Genomic DNA, 18,147 nt, shown 5'->3' on the forward strand with positions numbered 1-18,147 from the left:
TGTATCTTAGTCTTTTAATAGATGTCACTTGAGACTACAAGTTCACTGATTGTATTTCTCTTTGTTCTCTGAATTACTACAGGGTACCTAGCACTTGTGCGAGCCACTGTGCTGGGGATAACTATAAGGCTCAGGGAACGTATGATCCAGGTGGGGTGTCAAGCTTAGTCAGTGACTAGCCCAGGGCATGTGACAGGGGCCCCATTGGGTCCAGGGGCATTGGGCAGTGGTGGGCAACACACAACATTGGTTTGGTGTTCAGGGTCTCCTTCCCAGGTACTTTGAAACTGAGTCCCATGAGGCCAATAGGAGTTGACCTGATAGAATGTTCTAGTGAGAGGGGACCCTGAGTTTAAAGGGCAGAAAGCAACCTTCAGGAACCTGCGGGTGTGGCTGGAGTTGAGCAGTTAGGGGGAGGGGCTCAGGTAAAGGAGTGAGAAGGAGGAGGCTCTCAGGTAGGCAGGGAGCCACACTTTGAAGGACTATTTTTTTTTTTTAAGATTTTATTTATTTATTTGAGAGGGAATGAGCAGTGGGGTGGGGCAGAGGGAGAGAGAGAAGCAGACTCTGCTGAGCAGGAAGTCTGATCCGATCCACTTGATCCCAGGATCCTGGGGTCATGACCTGAGCCAAAGGCAGATGCTTAACCCACTGAGCCACCCAGGCATCCCTGAGGGACTTTTTATACCATTGGCATCCAGTAGAAGGAAAATATGAGCCACATATGTAATATCACATTTGCTAGCAGTTATGTTAAAAAAAAAAAGTAATTTTTTTTTTTGAAGATTTATTCATTTATTTGTCAGGAGAGAGAGAGGGAATGGAGGGGGAGGGGCAGAGGGAGATGCAGGCTCCCCGCTGAGCAGGCTTGATCCCAGGACCCTGAGATCATGACCTGAGCCGAAGGCAGACACTTAACCTACCACGACACCCAGGCATCCCAAAGTGAAATTAACTTAAAAGTGTATTTAACTTAGTGTGTCCCAAAACATGATCATTTCAACATGCAATCAATATCAAAAACTATGAATTAAGCTATTTCACATTTTTTTTTTTGTGCTGCATCTTTGGATCTGGGGTGTACTTGACTCTCACAGGCCCTCTCAATACACGCCATCCGTGTTCCCGGCGCTCAGTAGACACGTGCAGCCCGTGGCTCTTGTGCTGGACAGCACAGCTCTGTACTAAGCTAATGTGTTTGGGAAGCTGTCAGTGTGTTTTAAAGGGAACATGATAGGATCCAATTTATCGGTTAGAAAGAGGACTGGACTGGAATAGGACAAGACTAAAGTCAGGAAAGCCATTAGGAGCTTGCTGTTTTTCAGGCTAGAGACGGCGCTGGAAGGAGCTAAGGGGGTACCGTGGTGGAGAGTTGGAGGGAGGTGGGTGATTCAAGAGATTTTGGGGGGAAGAGGTGGCTGGGGATATGAGTGAATGGATGGGCTCGTGACGGCAAGGAGGCTCAGAGCAGCTGGGTTTCCAGCTTTGCCATCTGGGGGATAGTGGTGCCAGTCACTGGAGATGAAAGTCTCAAGTGGCCCTGTCTGTGCAGAGGTAGACACAAGGTGTTCCATCCAGACAGGAGGACTCGGGCGTCCTTGGACATCCCGGTGGAGATGTCCAGTGGGCATTACCAGTAGGTGTATCTCCCGGAGCACAGGAAAGATATCTGAGTTGAAATGTGGACTTAAAAAATTCTAGGAGTATTTTATTTAAAAAAATTTTTTTTAAAAGACTTTATTTGTCAGAGAGTGAGAGCACAAGCAGAGAGAGTCACAGGCAGAGGGAGAAGCAGGCTCTCTGCTGAGCAAGGATGTGGGACTCGATCCCAGGACGCCAGGATCACGACCTGAGCCGACAGCAGATGCTTGGCCAACTGAGCCATCCAGGCGTCCCCAATTTTTTTTTTTCTTTTTTAGATTTTATTTATTTATTTGACAGAGAGAGTGAGAGAGGGAAGACAAGCAGGGAGAGTGGGAGAGGGAGAAGCAGGCTTCCCGCCCAGCAGGGAGCCTGGTGTGGGCCTCGATCCCAAGACCCTGGGACCATGCCCTGAGCCAAAGGCCGACCTTAATGACTGAGCCACCCAGGGGCACTGTAAAATTTTTTTTGAAAAGATTTTATTTATTTACTTGAAGAGAGAAAGAGGGGAAAGGGAGAGAGACAGTGTGGAGTCTGCTCTGAGCCCAGAGCCAGATGAGGAGGATGACCTCACCACCCTGAGATCATGGCCTGAGATGCAATCAAGGGTTGGACATTGAACCATCTGAGCCACCCAGGGCCCCCCTCCCCAGGGTTATTTTAAATATCAGCTGAAGCTCTGACACTGGACGAGAGGGTAGACTGTGTAAAGGAGGCTCGCTTGGAGCCACCGGCATTTAAGGGAGAGAGAAGAGCGAGCCCCCAGAGGTGGTGCGGATGGGGAGGAGGAAGCCCAGGGGAAGGACACATCACGGAGCAGAGAGAGTGTTACAAGGAAGGCAGAGACAGGAGTTGAGTGGGTAGGTGGTGAAGGAGCAAATCTGTCCCGTACCTAAAAACGGGTGTGACTAGTGTTTTCTCAGCTTGTTCCTGTCTCCAAATACTCTTTAGCATTTCCGCATGCCTGAATTAAATCTAAGCCTCCCTGACTCCCGTTCCTTTTTCTGATGTGGCAGATGACCACAGATGGGCCAGATCTAATTCTGCATTCTATTTATCCAACAATTATTTTGTGCCTACACTGTCTGTCATCATCCTTTGTACCGTAGAAGACACGAGTGACAGCAAGAAGTGGTGATGGTTTCCATTCATTAGACGGGCGCAGCTTGAAAAAAAAAAGAAAAGTGCACAGCTTGGTAAGAGAGACAAGGAAAACAAATAAATTACAATACAATGTGGCTAGTTCTACGGAACATTGTTTCATAAAAGTATTCTATGTTAAAATACTGATTCTCAAAACACTGGAGGGTAATGCTGTATTATTATTTCTAACAACTTTGCCTTCCCCGACTCCACTCATGCCTTGTTTTGAGCCAGCTGGAGTTGCCTTTTTAAAGCATAAATTAGCTAATGGTGGAGTTGGGGTTCTGACCAGGTCCTTCTGACCCCAAGTTCAGTGCCCTTCTAGAACTTACAGACCTATTGATATTCCTGTGCACCTCCAGGGCTGGCTTCTTTCAAGTTTTATCAGGCTTGATTTTTATCATCTTGCTCCTTTCTTACAATACCATTTAGGAGTGTGTTTAGCCGCAAAATACAGAAAACCTGTTAATAATGGCAAAGAAATAGGGGTTCATTAGTCCCATGCAACACAGATGAAAGCCACCACATGGCTGCCTACCATGTGCCAGATTATTCTAGTCCCTGTGGACACAGCCGCTAACGTGGCTCACATTCTAAAGCAGGGATCAGTACATTTCATAAAGGGCCAAATAATATTATATGAAGGCTTTGCAGGCCAGAGGTTCTCTACTACAGCCACCCAAGGCTGCCCTTATAGTGCCGGAGCAGCTCTGGACAGTATGTAAACAAAGAGATGTGGCTTTGTTTCAATAAAACTTTATTTATAGTACAGGAAGCCATAGTCAGCCAGCACCTGCTCTGAAGAGTGATAACTCTGTGCAAGGCATCCTGTTAGTTTGACCTACAGTATTTCATTCATTCCAGAAAAGCCCATCATATACACTTTTTCTGATGAGGAAGCTAAGGCTTAGCAAGGTGAAGTCATTTTCATGAAGGTGCACGGTGAGCAAATGCGATGGCTGTGATTCAGGTACAGGTTTGCATAAACACAAGCTCATGTTCTCCATCACCCTTCTGTTCTGACCATGTTTCCATGTTTTATTCTCTGTCAATTATAAAATCCTAACCTGAGAGTTAATTTCATAAGATTAAAGAAAATAATGGATCTGTGATGTTAGAGGAGGTGGGAGGGGTGCCTGGAGGCGGGGTTCAAGGAGGGCCCCTGGGGCCCTTGGCCAAGTTCTGTTTCTTGATCTGGGTGCTGGTTCTGTGTGTATAATCAGCGGGGGAAAATACAGTAACCTCTATGCTTACCCCGTGTATACCATGTGTGTATAAAATATCAATGAAAGTTTATCCCCAGGAGCGCCTGGGTAGCTCAGTCAGTTAAGCATCTGCCTTTGGCTTAGGTCATGATCTCAGGGTCCTGGGATCGAGTCCCGCATTGCATCGGGCTCCTTGCTCCATGGGGAGCCTGCTTCTCCCTCTGCCACACCCCCTGCGTGTACTCATGTGCTCTCTCAAATAAAATTTTTTTTTTCTTAAAGAAAAAAAAGTATATCCCCAAATTCAATGAAATAAAATCACAGAGGAGCAGAAATAATGACCAGAAGGTGCCCGGAGGCTGGCTGACAGAATCAGTTTTGGAAGAGCCGAGGACAAGTCTTGATTTTGGCAAACCGAGGAAGAGCCACTCACCTGTGAAAACCGGAAATTCTGGCTGGGTTTTCACCTCTGCTCTTAGTAAAGGTGCTTGAAAATACAAGATTTCTGTCCACTGATTTCTGCCCCCCCCCAATTCTGTTGATTTTGAGTGGGGTGGTATGTTACTGCAGCCTGGGAAAGGGCTCTGCGATCAGACTCCCAGCCCCGAAGTCAGCGCAACGGGGTGACAGGAGTGGGGCGCTGGCCCTCCTGAGCCTCGCTTTACTTGTGGGTGGAATGGGCTCGGTAGTGCCCAGCTAGTGGGGATTTTGAAAGGATCAGACGCGCTAACATCAGCCAGCATGTAACCCTGTGTGTGGGACCTACTCAGGTATTTAAGAAGTATTTGTCATGGCAACTCTTACCATGATCATTTTTTAAATGGATGAAAATGGAGGACATAAGAGTTAACCATCTTAATGGTCTCAAGGTGTACTGGGCAGTAGCATTAACTATATTCACCTCGTGTCACAGGTCTCAGGAATGTTCTTCTCCTCTTTATTTTTTATTTTACTTTTTTAAAGATTTTATCTGTTCGTTAGACAGAGAGCACAAGCAGGGGAATGGCAGGGAGAGGGAGAAGCGGACTCTCCGCTGAGCAGGGCGCTCCATGCAGGACTTGATCCCAGGACCCCGGGATCATGACCTGAGCCGAAGGCAGATGCTTCACCAACTGAACCACCCTGGCGCCCCTGTTTCCATCTTTAAAAAATTGAAATTGCATGCCCTTCTACAACTGCCCATTTCCCCTTTCCAAGCCCTGGGCAACCACCATTCTAATTCTGTTTCTAGGAGTTGGGCTATTCGAGATACCTCTCGGTGTACTTAAAACCCTTTTGTCTTTCTGTGACTTATTTCGCTGAGCCTCCTGTCCTCAGGGTGCATCTGCAAAGTAGCATATGACAGGCTATCCATTCCTTTTAAGGCTCAGCTGAGACGTGTTGAGTGCACGCACCATGTTTTTGCACGTGCGTGTCTGTGGGTGGACCTGGAGGTTGTGTATTTCACAACCATCAGTGTCTGTGAAGACTGCTGCAGTGAACACGTGTGCGTCCTCAGCCTAGTGTTTTGATGCTCCTGCTGTGATTTTCCCCTTTACCGGCTTCATCTGGGAGGCTGCTTACTTACTTGCCAAACCAAGAGGAAGTGTGATCGGTCCCACCAGCTCTAAATGGGGGCTGTGGCAGCTGGCTTTGCCCAAGTGCCTGCTTGTGCATGTTAATGTGGGAAGCTAGGGTCCCCAACCAAGTTTCTGGCACACGGAGTTGTGGACCTCCATGCCTGAGTGGTCGGTCCAGGCAGCTGGGGTCCCAGCCCAGCATTCCGTGCTCGGCTCACTTTCCATCACGTGAAGCGCGCACGTCAGAGCGGGCTGCCCCAGTCGGGTTTGCAAAAGCCTAAGGGGAGAAGGCACGCATTCCACGGTCTAAGACAGGAGATAAGCTAGTGATAATTGGTAATCAGTTATGCTCTACCCTTCATTAGACTTGTCCTCTGGCTGGCCAGTTAAGAGAGTTGATGGCTGTGTGTCCGTGCGAGTTTGGCCTGCCCTTGTCCTTGGGTCCAGGCAGCCGTGCCCATGAGACTGCCCCCACAGGAGCAGACTTGTGCTTTCATCAGCTGCTGTATTGATTGGTCTTTCCGTGGCAGGAATGTGAGTCAGATCCTGGGAATCGAGACTCTACTTCATATTTGAGTTAATTGGTGGCCAGAGTCGGGGGGCTGGTAGAAGGCCAGGAAGTTGCCATTGGGGTGAACTCAGACCTGACTGTCCTTGATCGTCTCCTGTGCGCCATGACTCTGCTCCACTCCTTAATGCATCTCATTTGCTCTGCATTCGAGAGGGGGGCAAACTGGGCCAGACAGTGAACACGCAAGGCTCTGCAGACCTTGCTGTCTCTATGGCAACGCGCCAGCACTGCCCAGGGAGCCGATTCAGAGAGGTAACTTGCCCGGTACTTAACGATGAACTGCATGACCAGGTTTTTAACCAGGATTCACACACTGGCCTGCTTTCGGCTACATGTGGCTGCCTTTCCTCCCATTGGCCCTGAGGTCGGCGAGAGCTGTGTGAACCTCAGGGACGGAGATAGGTGTGGACTGCTGATCTCAGAAGCCCGTCGAGGGTACTGGGAGGGTACCGCTGATCTCACAAGCCACAAGTCTGTGGCTTGTAAATATCATTTTAAACATTTTCTTCGTCCTGTCACAGCTGGGTCGAATATGAACCTCTTCGATTTTGGACCTTATCTGGGAAATGAGTTTAATAAATGATGATTTTACGAGGTTGCCATGAGATACTTTAAAATGATGGGCCCAGCAGGATCCCTGCATGTGGTAGGCACCCCGATATCTGTCACATTTGGTGCTTGCATTCGAGCTCAGAAACCAACGAAGCTGACCCACCAGTCTTGCGTTAAAGCTGTATCGCTTACCGATCTGATACGACAGTTCGCATTTTTAATAAATACCAGTAAAGCTCTGGAAGAAGATTGCCCTCTTTTTGTTAATTTTCTATCTTTCTCTGTGCCAGGAGGTACTGTGGTACTGTCTTAGTATAGGCTGCCCTAACAAGATATCGCAGACTGGGTGACTTGAACGGCAGACAGTGTTGAAGACTGGAGTCTGAGATCAGGGTGCCAGCCTGATCAGTTCTGGGTGAGGACTCGCCTTCTGGCTGGCAGGTGGAGATTCTCACTGTGTTCTCACATGGCAGAAAGAGACAAACATCTTTCTCTTCTTCTAAGGCCACGGACCTATTGGACCAGGGCCCCATTTTTAGGACTTTATTAAGCCTTCATTACCTTTTAAAGACCTATCGATACAGTCTCATTGGGGGGTTAGGGCTTCGACACTAGGATTTGGGAGGGACACAGTTCAGTCAACAGCTGCAGACATGCTTTGTAGGGGCTTAAGGCCACAGAAACCACAGCTACACCCCTCTTGGAGGTTTCCCAGCCCTACCGGGGTCGGTCAGGCCTCCTTATGTTATGCTTCATAGCAGCCTATTGACCTTGCTTCTTCCTGGGGGTCTGAGAACGTCATTAGCCATGAGCAGCTCTTTGTGGAACATGCCGGTTGTAAGGGATGAAGAGTGTTGCAGAACCACAGACAGAAGTTTGGGAATCCATCAGCAGTGATGTTGTGGAGTGCCTTTGTCACCATGCAGAGAAGCACTGTGGTTTGATGTGACAGTGGCTGTGTTAATGGGGCAGTTCTCAGAGGAGGCTTTTCTTGAGCATAGAGAGTCTGGGAAGAGGGTGGATTGGTAGAAAAAGAGAGCAATGGGTCATCTTCCATTTCCTTTTTTTTCTTTTTAAAAAGATTTTATTTATTTATTTACTTATTTGACAGAGAGAAAGATCACAAGTAGGCAGAGAGGCAGGCAGAGAGAGAGAGAGGGAGAAGCAGGCTTCCCGCTGAGCAGAGAGCCTGATGTGGGGCTCCATCCCAGGTCCCGGACCATGACCTGAGCTGAAGGCAGAGGCTTAACCCTCTGAGCCACCCAGGCGCCCCTCATCTTCCATTTCTTAAGCTGGGAAGATAACATGGTTTTTTGTTTTTATTTTGTTTATATTTGGTTTCTAATTAATAGACTTCTTTAAAGATTTTATCCATTTATTTGACAGAGACAGAGAGAGAGAGAGAACCCAAGGAGGGGGAGCAGGAGGCAGAGGGAGAGGGAGAATAAGACTTCCCCCGAAGCAGAGACCCAGGTGTGAGGCTAGATCCCAGGATCCCAGAATAGATTTGGATCTTGCCTTTTTGTCCAGTCTCATAATCCTGCTTTTTAATTGGGGGTGTTTAGAGCATTTACGTGTAGTGTGATTGTTGATAATGATTTAAATGGGTCATCTTGCTATTTTCTGTTTGTCTTCTCCATTCTTGGTTTTTTTTTTTTTTCTTTTAAGATTTTATTTATCTGTCAGAGAGAGAGAGAGCATGAGCAGGGGAGAGAGGGAGAGGGAGAGGCAGTGTGGGGCTCAATCCCAGGGATCATGATCTGAGCCGGAGGCAGATGCTTAACCAACTGAGTCATGCAGGTACCCCTTCTTCACATTCCTTATGCTTGAGGTTTTCTGAGATTTTCAGATCTGTCAGGTTTATCGTTTCCATCAAATTTGGAAAATTTTCAGCCATTATTTCTTCTAATATTCTGTCTGGGGGTTTTTTGTCCCTCCCTTGCCATCTTTTATCCTTTGTGACTTCAATTCTCCATGCATGTTAGTCTGCCCAAAGTTGATCTACAGTTCTCTGGTGCCCTATTAACTTCTTGTTTTAAAAATTTTGTTTATTTATTTGACAAGACAGAGATCACAGGTAGGCAAAGAGGCAGGCAGAGAGAAAGGGGAAGCAGGTTCCCTGCAGAGCAGAGAGCCCGATGTGGGACTTGATCCCAGGACCCTGAAATCATGACCTGAGCTAAAGGCAGAAGCTTAACCTACAGAGTCACCCAGGCACCCCATTAATTTCTTGATACTACTTCTCTGTTTCATTTTGAATTGCTTCTGTTGCTTCATCTTCAAGTTCATTAGTGTTTTTTCTGCAGTGTCTAATCTGATTTCAGTTTCATCCTATATCTTTTGTTGTTTTTTGAATCTCACACAGTGTTGTTTTTGATTCTAGAGGTTTCATCTAAGTCTTTTATTTCTTCTGTATGTCAACATTGAACATAAGGAATGCAGTTGTAATTAACTGTCTTTGTGTCCTTCACTAATTCTAACACCTGTGTTCCATGTCAGATTTGATTTTTTTTTTTTTTTTTTTTTTTGGTGTGATTATGGGCCCTATTTTTCTACTTCCTTATATGTCTGGTGATTTTCTTTATTGGATGTCAGATATTGTGAATTTTACCTTGTTGAATCCTGGATATTTTATATTCCTATAAACTTTTATTGAGTGTCCTGGGATGCAATTAAGTTATTTGGAAACCATTTAGTCCTTTCAGATCTGGATTTTAAGACATGTTAGTTGGGACTGGTTTGGTGTATACTCTCAGGTTAATTATTCCTTACTGCTAAGGGACAGCCATTCTGTACCTTACCCAGTACCCCAGAAATCATGAGGTTGTCTGGTGCGGCTGGTGAGAAATAGTAGTAGTCCGGACACTATGTGAGCTCTAGGTCTGATACCTTGAGTCATTTCATTGGTTCTTTGTCCCCAGTCTTGGGTACTTTTATTACAAGGTGACATTGATCAGTATTCAGTTGATGACTCTCAAAGGGAACCTTCTGTACTCTCTCAAATGCTCTTTCTGGAGGGAGATTTCTCAGCCCCATCTTTTTAATTCATGGATTTGCCAGATACTTCCTCCCTGTACCATGGTCCAGAACTTGCTCAAGGCAGAAAGCTGGGGCAAGTGTAGTGATTGTGATTCTATTTACTTGTCTCTCAGGGATCACTCTTTCTAACTGTCTGGTGTCCTGAGCTTTCGGATTTGTTGTGCTAAGTATATTTTTCTTTTGGTTTTGTTTTGTTTTGTTTTTCATGTAGGAAGATAAATCCAGTCCCTGTTAATCTATTTTGAGCAGAATAAAAAAACGTCTAAGAGGTTTAAAAAGAAAGCCACACTTACCATTAATATGAAAAAGTTACATTTAAGCAAATTGTTATAAAAATTCAAAGTCTAGTTATTTCTTGTAGGAGTCGGCTTGCGGAAAGACTACTTTGTTGCCATGAATTCTAGACACTGGATAATTTGCTGTAACATTTTATCTCATTCCTATCTGTGTTACAGTCAATGAAATTTTTTTTATCACATGCAGTTTTGATTTTTAAACCTGAAGAGGTGAGCTAAGCTTTTGTTGAGTCTGTTAGCTTTTAGACGAGCAGCATATTATTTGCAGAAAAAGCACAAGTTTGCGGTCAAATGAACTTGATCTTGCATCCTGGCTGTATGACCTTGGGCAGCTTAAAGAAGCTTTCTGAACCCGGCTTCTCCTGTGTAAAATGACCGCATCGTCAGGAACATTAAATGAGAATGTATAAGCAGTTGTCTAGTGCCTGGACTGCAGGACATGCTCAAGAAATGGTCTCTTCTCAGTATTCTGATACCAAGTAACTGAGTTTCTTTCAATAAGAACCTTTCCAAAATACCTCAGATATTTTAGCTGCCTACAAAATCTACCTAAAATGTCACCCACCAAAATAACAGAGGCTAAAGATGTCGAAGGGAAAGACGAGAAACCACTTTGGGAACAGTGGTTGACTTTGCCTTTCCTTACATACCTAAGCGTTGAAGTGTTTCTTCTAACACTACCATTAACCGAAGATCAGAGGAAAGTAGGGAGCCTGACTGAAATGTAGGCAGACGCAAGAAGACGGGGCTAGAAAGCTCTGGAAGGTAGATGTTAGGGGCTGAGTAGTGTCTCCTTGAAATTTGTTTGTTGAAGCTCTAATACCCAGTACCTCAGAACAAGACTGTACTTGAGGATAGGGCCTCTAAGGAGGCGGTGAAGTTAACATGAGGCCAGGAGAGTAGGCTCTCATCCAGGTGACAGTTGTCAGCTTACAAAGAGGGAAGTTGGATGTACCCAGGGGCATACATCCACAAAGACATGATCACGGGAGCACAGGGCCAGAAGGCAGCCATTCGCAAGTCAAGGAGACCTTGGGAGAAGCCAAGCCCATGACACGTCAGCCTCCAGAGCTGTGAGGAAATTTTTTTAAAGTGTGTTGTCCAAGTTCCCTAGTCTGTGGTGGTTTGGCCCAGCAGCCCCAGCAACCTCTTACTAGCCTGGAAGTTCCCTGATTCAGTGAGCTGTACTGACGAGACTGACATTTTGAGAAATCCATTCATGTTAACCAAATCCCCTTACAGTCCGGTAACATGGCCGTGTAGGGGCGCTCTGGAGACCAGCAGCATGGTTTTGGAAAGAACAGGGATGTGTGGCTTGGTCGAAGGGGTGGATAGTGGGATTAGGCATAGATCATTACAGCTGTGACCTTCTGGGGAGCCGGTTGGCAGGGAAAGAAAGATGATGGCGCTTTTGTCACCTTTTTAATTTGGCCGGAGCTTGCGTCCGTTCTACTTAGGTTGAGTGGAGAAGTGATCCGTCTATGATGACCTCGTCCAGTTCAGGTGCTTTCCAGTGGCCCTCCCTATATATCAAAACTTCCGTGCTTGACTTCTGACAAGCAGCAACCCTATTTGTCTTCTTGCTCCTTATAGCTCATCCATTTAGGGTAATTTAAGTCCTCTCCGTGCAAGACCTTTTCTGAGTCCTGCAGCTAACACTGTAACTGGTAAACAGAGAGGTTCTCGGAGACCCTGAGTTCTCCCCCCAACCCCCTCGGTGAGCCATGACGTGATCGATGGCCCCCAGTGTGACTGCCACGGAGCCCTACCCTACAGCCTCATGCCCGCCGGTCTGATGTTCCCAGACCTGCTCGTTGTAAAACCACATGCTCCGTTGGCTCAAACTGGTGCTTGTGTTTGATGCTTGCCACAGAAATGCCAAAAACAGACGAGAGCTGTTTTAAAACAATTCATAAAATTGGCATTGATGTTGCCAGAGCACAGTCGTTTTGTCCCAAGTGGTTTGCGGGAGTTGAGGCAGATTCTGCAGCAGAACTGGCGATGGGGAAGCTTCTTGGAGGGGGTTCCCTGAGGCAGCTATGGTGGCCAGGCGAGCGCAGGCCTGCGGGCCCGTGGGTGCGCACACCGTAGCCGAGGCTGCGGGGGCGGGGGGTGTCTCCACTCTGGTTAGCCAGTTAACGTGCTGTCCCATGCAACACGACACTTCACTTACTCTCTCCCTGCCTCGTCCTGCAGCCCTCTGATTTTACAGGGGAAGCAGAAGGCAGCAAGAAGGAACTTTCCTATCTTCCCGACCCAGAAATGGAAACTCGCATTCTCTATTTTAGTTCTCCTTTATTTGACCTTTCAGTAGTTCTTGGTATAATTCCTTCTGGAAACGCTGTCTTCCCACGGCTTCTGTGACGTAACGTTTCCTCTTTTCCCTTCTGTCCTCCTTGCTTCCACCTGCCTGTTCCATGGAGGAGGCGCCATCCTGGGTCATGGCATTTCATCCTCTGGACTCGGTGAGACTGCCTTCCCCTCCACGGAGTCAGGGTGGAGGCGACTTCTAATGTGAGATGTCCGGTCTGGGCTTCTCCTCTGGGCTCTAGACACGTGTGCCCCACCATTGCCATACTGTCTCTTGCTCATGAAATCCAAGGACACCTCATAAAATCAAAGTTTAGAATCTCCATCCTGGCCCTCTTCCGGTACTCCTGTCTCTGTGAATGGCGCCAACGTCTATCCAGAGGCCCTCAGGGGAAATCCTAGTATAGATTTGGTCATTATCTCCTCCCTGAGCCACCATATCCAGTCCTCAGTAAATCCCTTTTGATTTTACCTCTTAAATTTTTCTTCAGTCCACCCACTTTCCCCCATCCCTGCTTCTGCACTCCTGGTCCAGAATAGTGTTCCCTCTCGCCCAGACGATTGCTGTGGGCCAGTCCACATCTCCTCCGGCCCTTCTGTCCTCACATTGCCAGCTTCATCTTTTTAAAGATAGCACATCTGATGCCGTCAGCCCTGTGCTTAAATCTAACTTCATATTGCTCTGAGGACAAGGATGAAGAATGGCAACATGGCGGCGGGGGGCGGGGGGTGCAGTCTGACCCCTTCCTGACCCACCCGCCTTGCTCTGGGGCTGTGGCATTCCCTTCACATCTCCACATGACGTCATCTTCGGGGACCCATTCCCTCAACAATGTTGTGTTCACATCAGGTCTTGTGTTCCCCCCCACATCCATGCCTGGTCAGACCTCCATCCCAGCCCTTGGGAGTCCTCTGCCCTCCCTTCAGTCAGTTTCTGTCACACAACTTCACTTTTGTCAGGAAGGGTTTGGTTCCTGTCTCTTCCTCACTAGACCATCAGTTCCATAAAGCAGGAACCATGCTAAGTTTGTCTCATCACTGGATTCCCAGAACCTAACATGGGGACACGGTAATTTTTTGTTACATGAATAAAAAAGTTAAGAACAGGGTTTTAAGTTCCAACTCTGGGTACTGATGGTCTCAATCTCCGTTTCTTATCCCATGGAAATACATTTGGCACCTTTTCCATCTGTTAGGCATCTTAAAAAATACATCTCGCAAACGATGATTGCGGTTTTAAATGTTGATGTTCTCACGTTTGAAGGTTGAGGTTTATAATTATCACAGTGGAGATACACCTATGGCACGTAATGCCATTATTTTATTTTCAAGTTTATTTATGTAACTAATCTCTACATACAACCTGGGGCTTGATCTCACGATCCTGAGATCAAGAGTCACATTTCCTCCAGCTGAGCCAGCCAAATCCCCCTAATATCATTGTTTCGTTGTTGTTAATGTTGTTTGTCCCCCTTACAGGAGAGTGGTAGGGGATGGGAAATACTGAAATGAGAATTTCATTAAGAAATATTACTGCTTGGGGGCACCTGGGTGGCTCAGTTGGTTAAGCAACTGCCTTCAGCTCAGGTCATGATCCCAAGGTCCTGGGATCGAGCCCCACGTCTGCTTCTCCCTCTGCTTCACTGCCTGCTTGTGCTCTTCTGCTCTCTGTCAAATAAATAAATTTTTAAAAAAAATTTAAAGAAATATTACTGATTGGAGAAGGTAAATGGGGGAAAGAGTAACCTGAATAAGTAGAGATTTAACATTTTTAGTGTTTCCATTGTGAAAATTCTTAGTGCTCACTTAAGGTGATTTAGATAATGGAGAAAGGCAGGAAATCATCCATCTTCCAACCTCCCCAACACATTTTCCCACATACTTAAATATTCCACAAGAACATCCTTTTTAATGCCTGAGTGATAACGTGTCCTATTGGAGATTACTTATTTATTTGGTGTTATTGTAAAAAATTTTCACCATCAGAAATGCTAATCACAGCATTTTTATTTCACCTAAATCTTTGCGTGCATCACTGTACAATTTCCCAAAGTTCCATGACTGGATGAAGAGTACGTGTAGGAGTGGGGGCTTTTAAGGCTTCAGATAATTATTACCTAATTAGTCTCCAGAAATATACCAATTCATCTCTCCACCAATAGCGTTAAGACACTGCAGGTTTCCCTGCCAAGCTGGGGTATTACGGTACGAATACACAGATACCTACACTCCTATCCTGGTGCAAATTTAGTGGGTGGAATTGGTATTTGATTTTTCTGCCTTGCATTTGTAGTGTGGATTGCTCCTGAATTTGAATAATTTCCCTGTTAGCCATTGTTACTTTTTTTTTTTCTTCTTTCAGTTACCTGTTAATTCTTTGGATCATTCAAGAGTATTGTGTTTTTCATATTTACTTGTAAGAACCTGTTTACGTTAAGCACAGTAACCATGTCTTCAGTAGAACCCTTTCCACATGACCACCAGTTCAGAAGGAGTTCAGAGAAAAGCAGCGTGTGAAATCGGATAATATGGTTAAATGATGCTTTATCCTTAAGGGCAGTTGGCTGCTCTCTCTTAATTTTGCCTCCTATCCTGCCTGTGTGTGAAAAGACTCTGGACTTTGAAGCTGGGCAGGCCTGGTTCCAGTCCTTACTCTGATGTCTGGACAAATGATAGTTCTTGTCTACAAGTCTCTGTTCCTCTTCTAGGCAACCTGAATCCTTCTGGCCTTGTTTTGAGAGGTTGGAAGCTTCTGGATAGTGCCTGGTGCAGATACATTCCCTTCCTATTTCTTCCCTTCCCGTATGCCTCAAAGATGTGCTGTTCTGTAAATGCGAACAACACGTGGGTATTTGTTTCATTAAGGAACACGTGTTTTCACTCCCCCTGTAGCCAGACGTGCAGTGGGGCCTCAGGGTTTGCTGAGGAACTAGCGGTGAGAGAAGAGTACAAAGAGAGGCAAAGAAGTCTTAGTTCACTCGTGGCAGCTGGGAGAGGTTTTCAACTCCAAAGCTCAGGGATGATATCAGCAAATTCGGATCTATACTATGCAAGTGGTAGGTGATGGGAGATACACCATCCTGCAGCAAACAGGAACAGACGGCCTCAAATACTCAAAAATATGGTGATTTTAAACAGCTCCAAGTCAAGTCTCAAAATATTGTGCTCTTCCATTGAGAATTTGTCTCAATCTGTTTTTTCTTTCGTAGGTGTGGCTGGATCTCTTAAAACCTATTGTCAAGCAGATTAGAAGTAAGTATCTCCCCTGTGTTTAACAGTGATGTTAAGTGTGAAGCCAGACTAGTTCCTTTTCTAGACAACCATTGGCCCTGTTGCGTTTAGCGAGCTGGTGGCACAGATTCTTGGTGGTGGTGGTTGGTTTTTTTTTTTAACCCCGTGATTTCCTGTCCTCATCCACTAAACCAACTGCAATTAAAATGTCATTTCTGCAATTTTAATATTTAACAATTTGGTCATCAAAACCTTGCTTGGAAAATCCAATCTCGATTCATAGCTAACGCATATTGCTCATCCCAGGCTAATTGAGCTTGCCTTGGTCAAGGCCCATGTTTGTTACTGTCACTTTTGAAGGGGAAGGTGGAGCCCCGTATTCCAAAGACTAGGGTTAGGTTTTCTGTCCTGCCTCTCCAAAGCCTGGGAAATCAGAGTGCAAGTGTTGTGTGGAAAAAACAAGGTGCCCATAAGTGTCTGGGGCACTCGTGGCTTTCTGAATGGCGAGCAGAACTGAAGGGAGTCTGGCTTGCATTTATATCGTGTGCTGGAGAAGAGTAAGGAGGAGTAAGGAAAGAAGGCAGGCTTTCTCTCTCCCTTCTTGTTGAGACTCAGACCAGGACAGCACCTCCACTCTCCGCCCCCCACTCTTGGTTTTGAGGTCAAGTTCAGAGTCTAAATGCTCCCTCCCTGCATCCCCGGCCTGGGCAGAAGTCCCAGGATAGAAACAGAATCGGATTCCATTAGTGGAACAGGAAGCACCAGGACACCTCGCTGCGATCATTTCAATGTCTGACTAAGAAACCCCACTGGGCCACTTCTAACAATTTATGTGGGTGTAATAACCAGGCGCGCAGCGTCTGTAGGGCCCTTATGCGTTTGAAATTGATGTTGATATTCTGTCATTTAAATTAAGCAATTATTGATGCTGAAAATGAAACCTCCATTGTTTGTTTAATGTTTATGGGTTTATGGGGCAGCTAGCCAGAACCTGAGCATGGAGGGCGGGAGGTATGGGGGAGCCTGTTGCTGAGAAGCCCCCAGACCTGGTGGGTGGAGGTAGCGAAGCATCCAGAATGATGGCTTGTGTGCCTGCAGTAACTCCTGGGAAATGCTCGGTGTGGAACAGCGTCTTTTAGCATGTTGCCAAATGCAGACCAGAGATACCCTCTGTTGTCCTTGGGTCCACCCTGAGCGGGGCTTCTCCTCCGATCCCCGTGGGCTGTGACTAGTTGGGTGTGAGACAGAGCTGTCCTTCTGCATTGAGGGACAGCATCTTCCTCGTTTCAGGCTGTAGAAGGATCTGGTAGCCTTGCGGAATTCACCGCGGACAGGAGACAGGCTGGCTTTCTGTCTTCCCCATTTGGCCATGTTACTTTATGATCCAGCCTCGACAGGCGACAGTGTTTGTTGTTAGTGTGGTCAGGGACAAGGGACCCAGAGTCCCTGGGCTTCAGTATTTCTGTGCCTCATTTTTCTCCTAATTTTGTGTCTCTTGTCCACATCTTCATCTTCCGTCGCTTTTGGGGTTTTTTTTCCTCAACTTAAATGGGTGATCACAGATGATGATACAACATTATTTTTTGTGACAGCAAAAGGTAGAGCAAAGAGACGTTTTCTGCTTTTGCACAACTGCTGTTAAAATTTGGATTTCATTATATTTCCTTATGTTTCATAGACCTTAGTAGACTCGTGGCTATCATTCCAAAGGGCAGAACCTGTAAGACTGCTCTGGTCTGTAAGCTCATATAAGCTTATATATATCTGATAGATATAAAATTTGATACATATATCAGAACAAGCTCTGATTCAGGTTATAAATTATTGTAATTAACTTGATGTTCTGTTTTAATTCTGAAGAGTTTCCCATCTCCTTGATCCGCTCCCTGTCCATGCATCCCGGGTCTGCTTCCTGATTTTGCCCGAACGCATCCGCAGACGGTTGAGAGGGCTGCGGCTCAGGGCTGAGGGCTGGGCCGCGCCTTGTTTGTCTTCTCTCCAGAGCTCAGGGGAGCGCCTGGCCCGTAGGTGCTCCTACATATTTGATGAGCCCATCAGCAGCTCTACCTGGTGGAGAGCTTAAAATCCTAAATCCTAAAACCAACTGACATTTTCATTTTTCCCTCCAGTTACCCAAAGGCCTCCATTTGGACTAAAAGAGCCAATTAGATAAATTTTTGAAGGCAAATGCCTGTTTTTACAATCTGAGTACAGTTTAAGTCTTCAGAGGAAAAGGTTAATACCTGAACCACACAGTCAGGTCACAGCATTGTTTTAGAACAGGCAGTGTCTCTGCGACGTGGGAGTGGGAACTAGTACCTCAGCTGCCGCTTCAGTGACCCAGATGTCAGCAGATGTGCTCTTGGCAGCTTGGAATGAGACTCGTTATTTGGTGTCTGATATACCCTCTGAAGTCTTTTTCCTTAATTGCACTTGAAACAAATCAATAAATGCTTTCCTGCTTTTTCTCCCCGCCTTTTAGGGCCAAAGCATGTTGTTGTCAAGTTTGTGGTGAAATTCTTTCCACCTGACCACACACAACTCCAAGAAGAACTCACAAGGTTAGTGGTTTGGAAACTGGGTATTTATTGCCACGGGGT

The 18,147-nt window shown here is 46.2% G+C and overlaps 1 protein-coding gene across 4 annotated transcripts in view; it reads left to right on the top strand.

Annotated features, from left to right (window-relative positions):
* FARP1 (FERM, ARH/RhoGEF and pleckstrin domain protein 1) overlaps nt 1-18,147 on the top strand; it is a 277,585-nt gene that overhangs the window by 183,063 nt on the left and 76,375 nt on the right. For all 4 annotated transcript variants that reach the window (XM_082700777.1, XM_082700776.1, XM_082700775.1 and 1 more), the window contains 2 exons: nt 15,526-15,568; nt 18,030-18,108. In XM_082700777.1, the coding sequence (XP_082556903.1) occupies nt 15,526-15,568; nt 18,030-18,108 (122 nt within the window). The remainder of the gene's footprint in view (nt 1-15,525; nt 15,569-18,029; nt 18,109-18,147) is intronic.

The sequence above is a fragment of the Mustela nivalis genome (genome assembly GCF_964662115.1).
Source record: "Mustela nivalis genome assembly, chromosome: 15".
Taxonomy (NCBI): Eukaryota; Metazoa; Chordata; class Mammalia; order Carnivora; family Mustelidae; genus Mustela; species Mustela nivalis.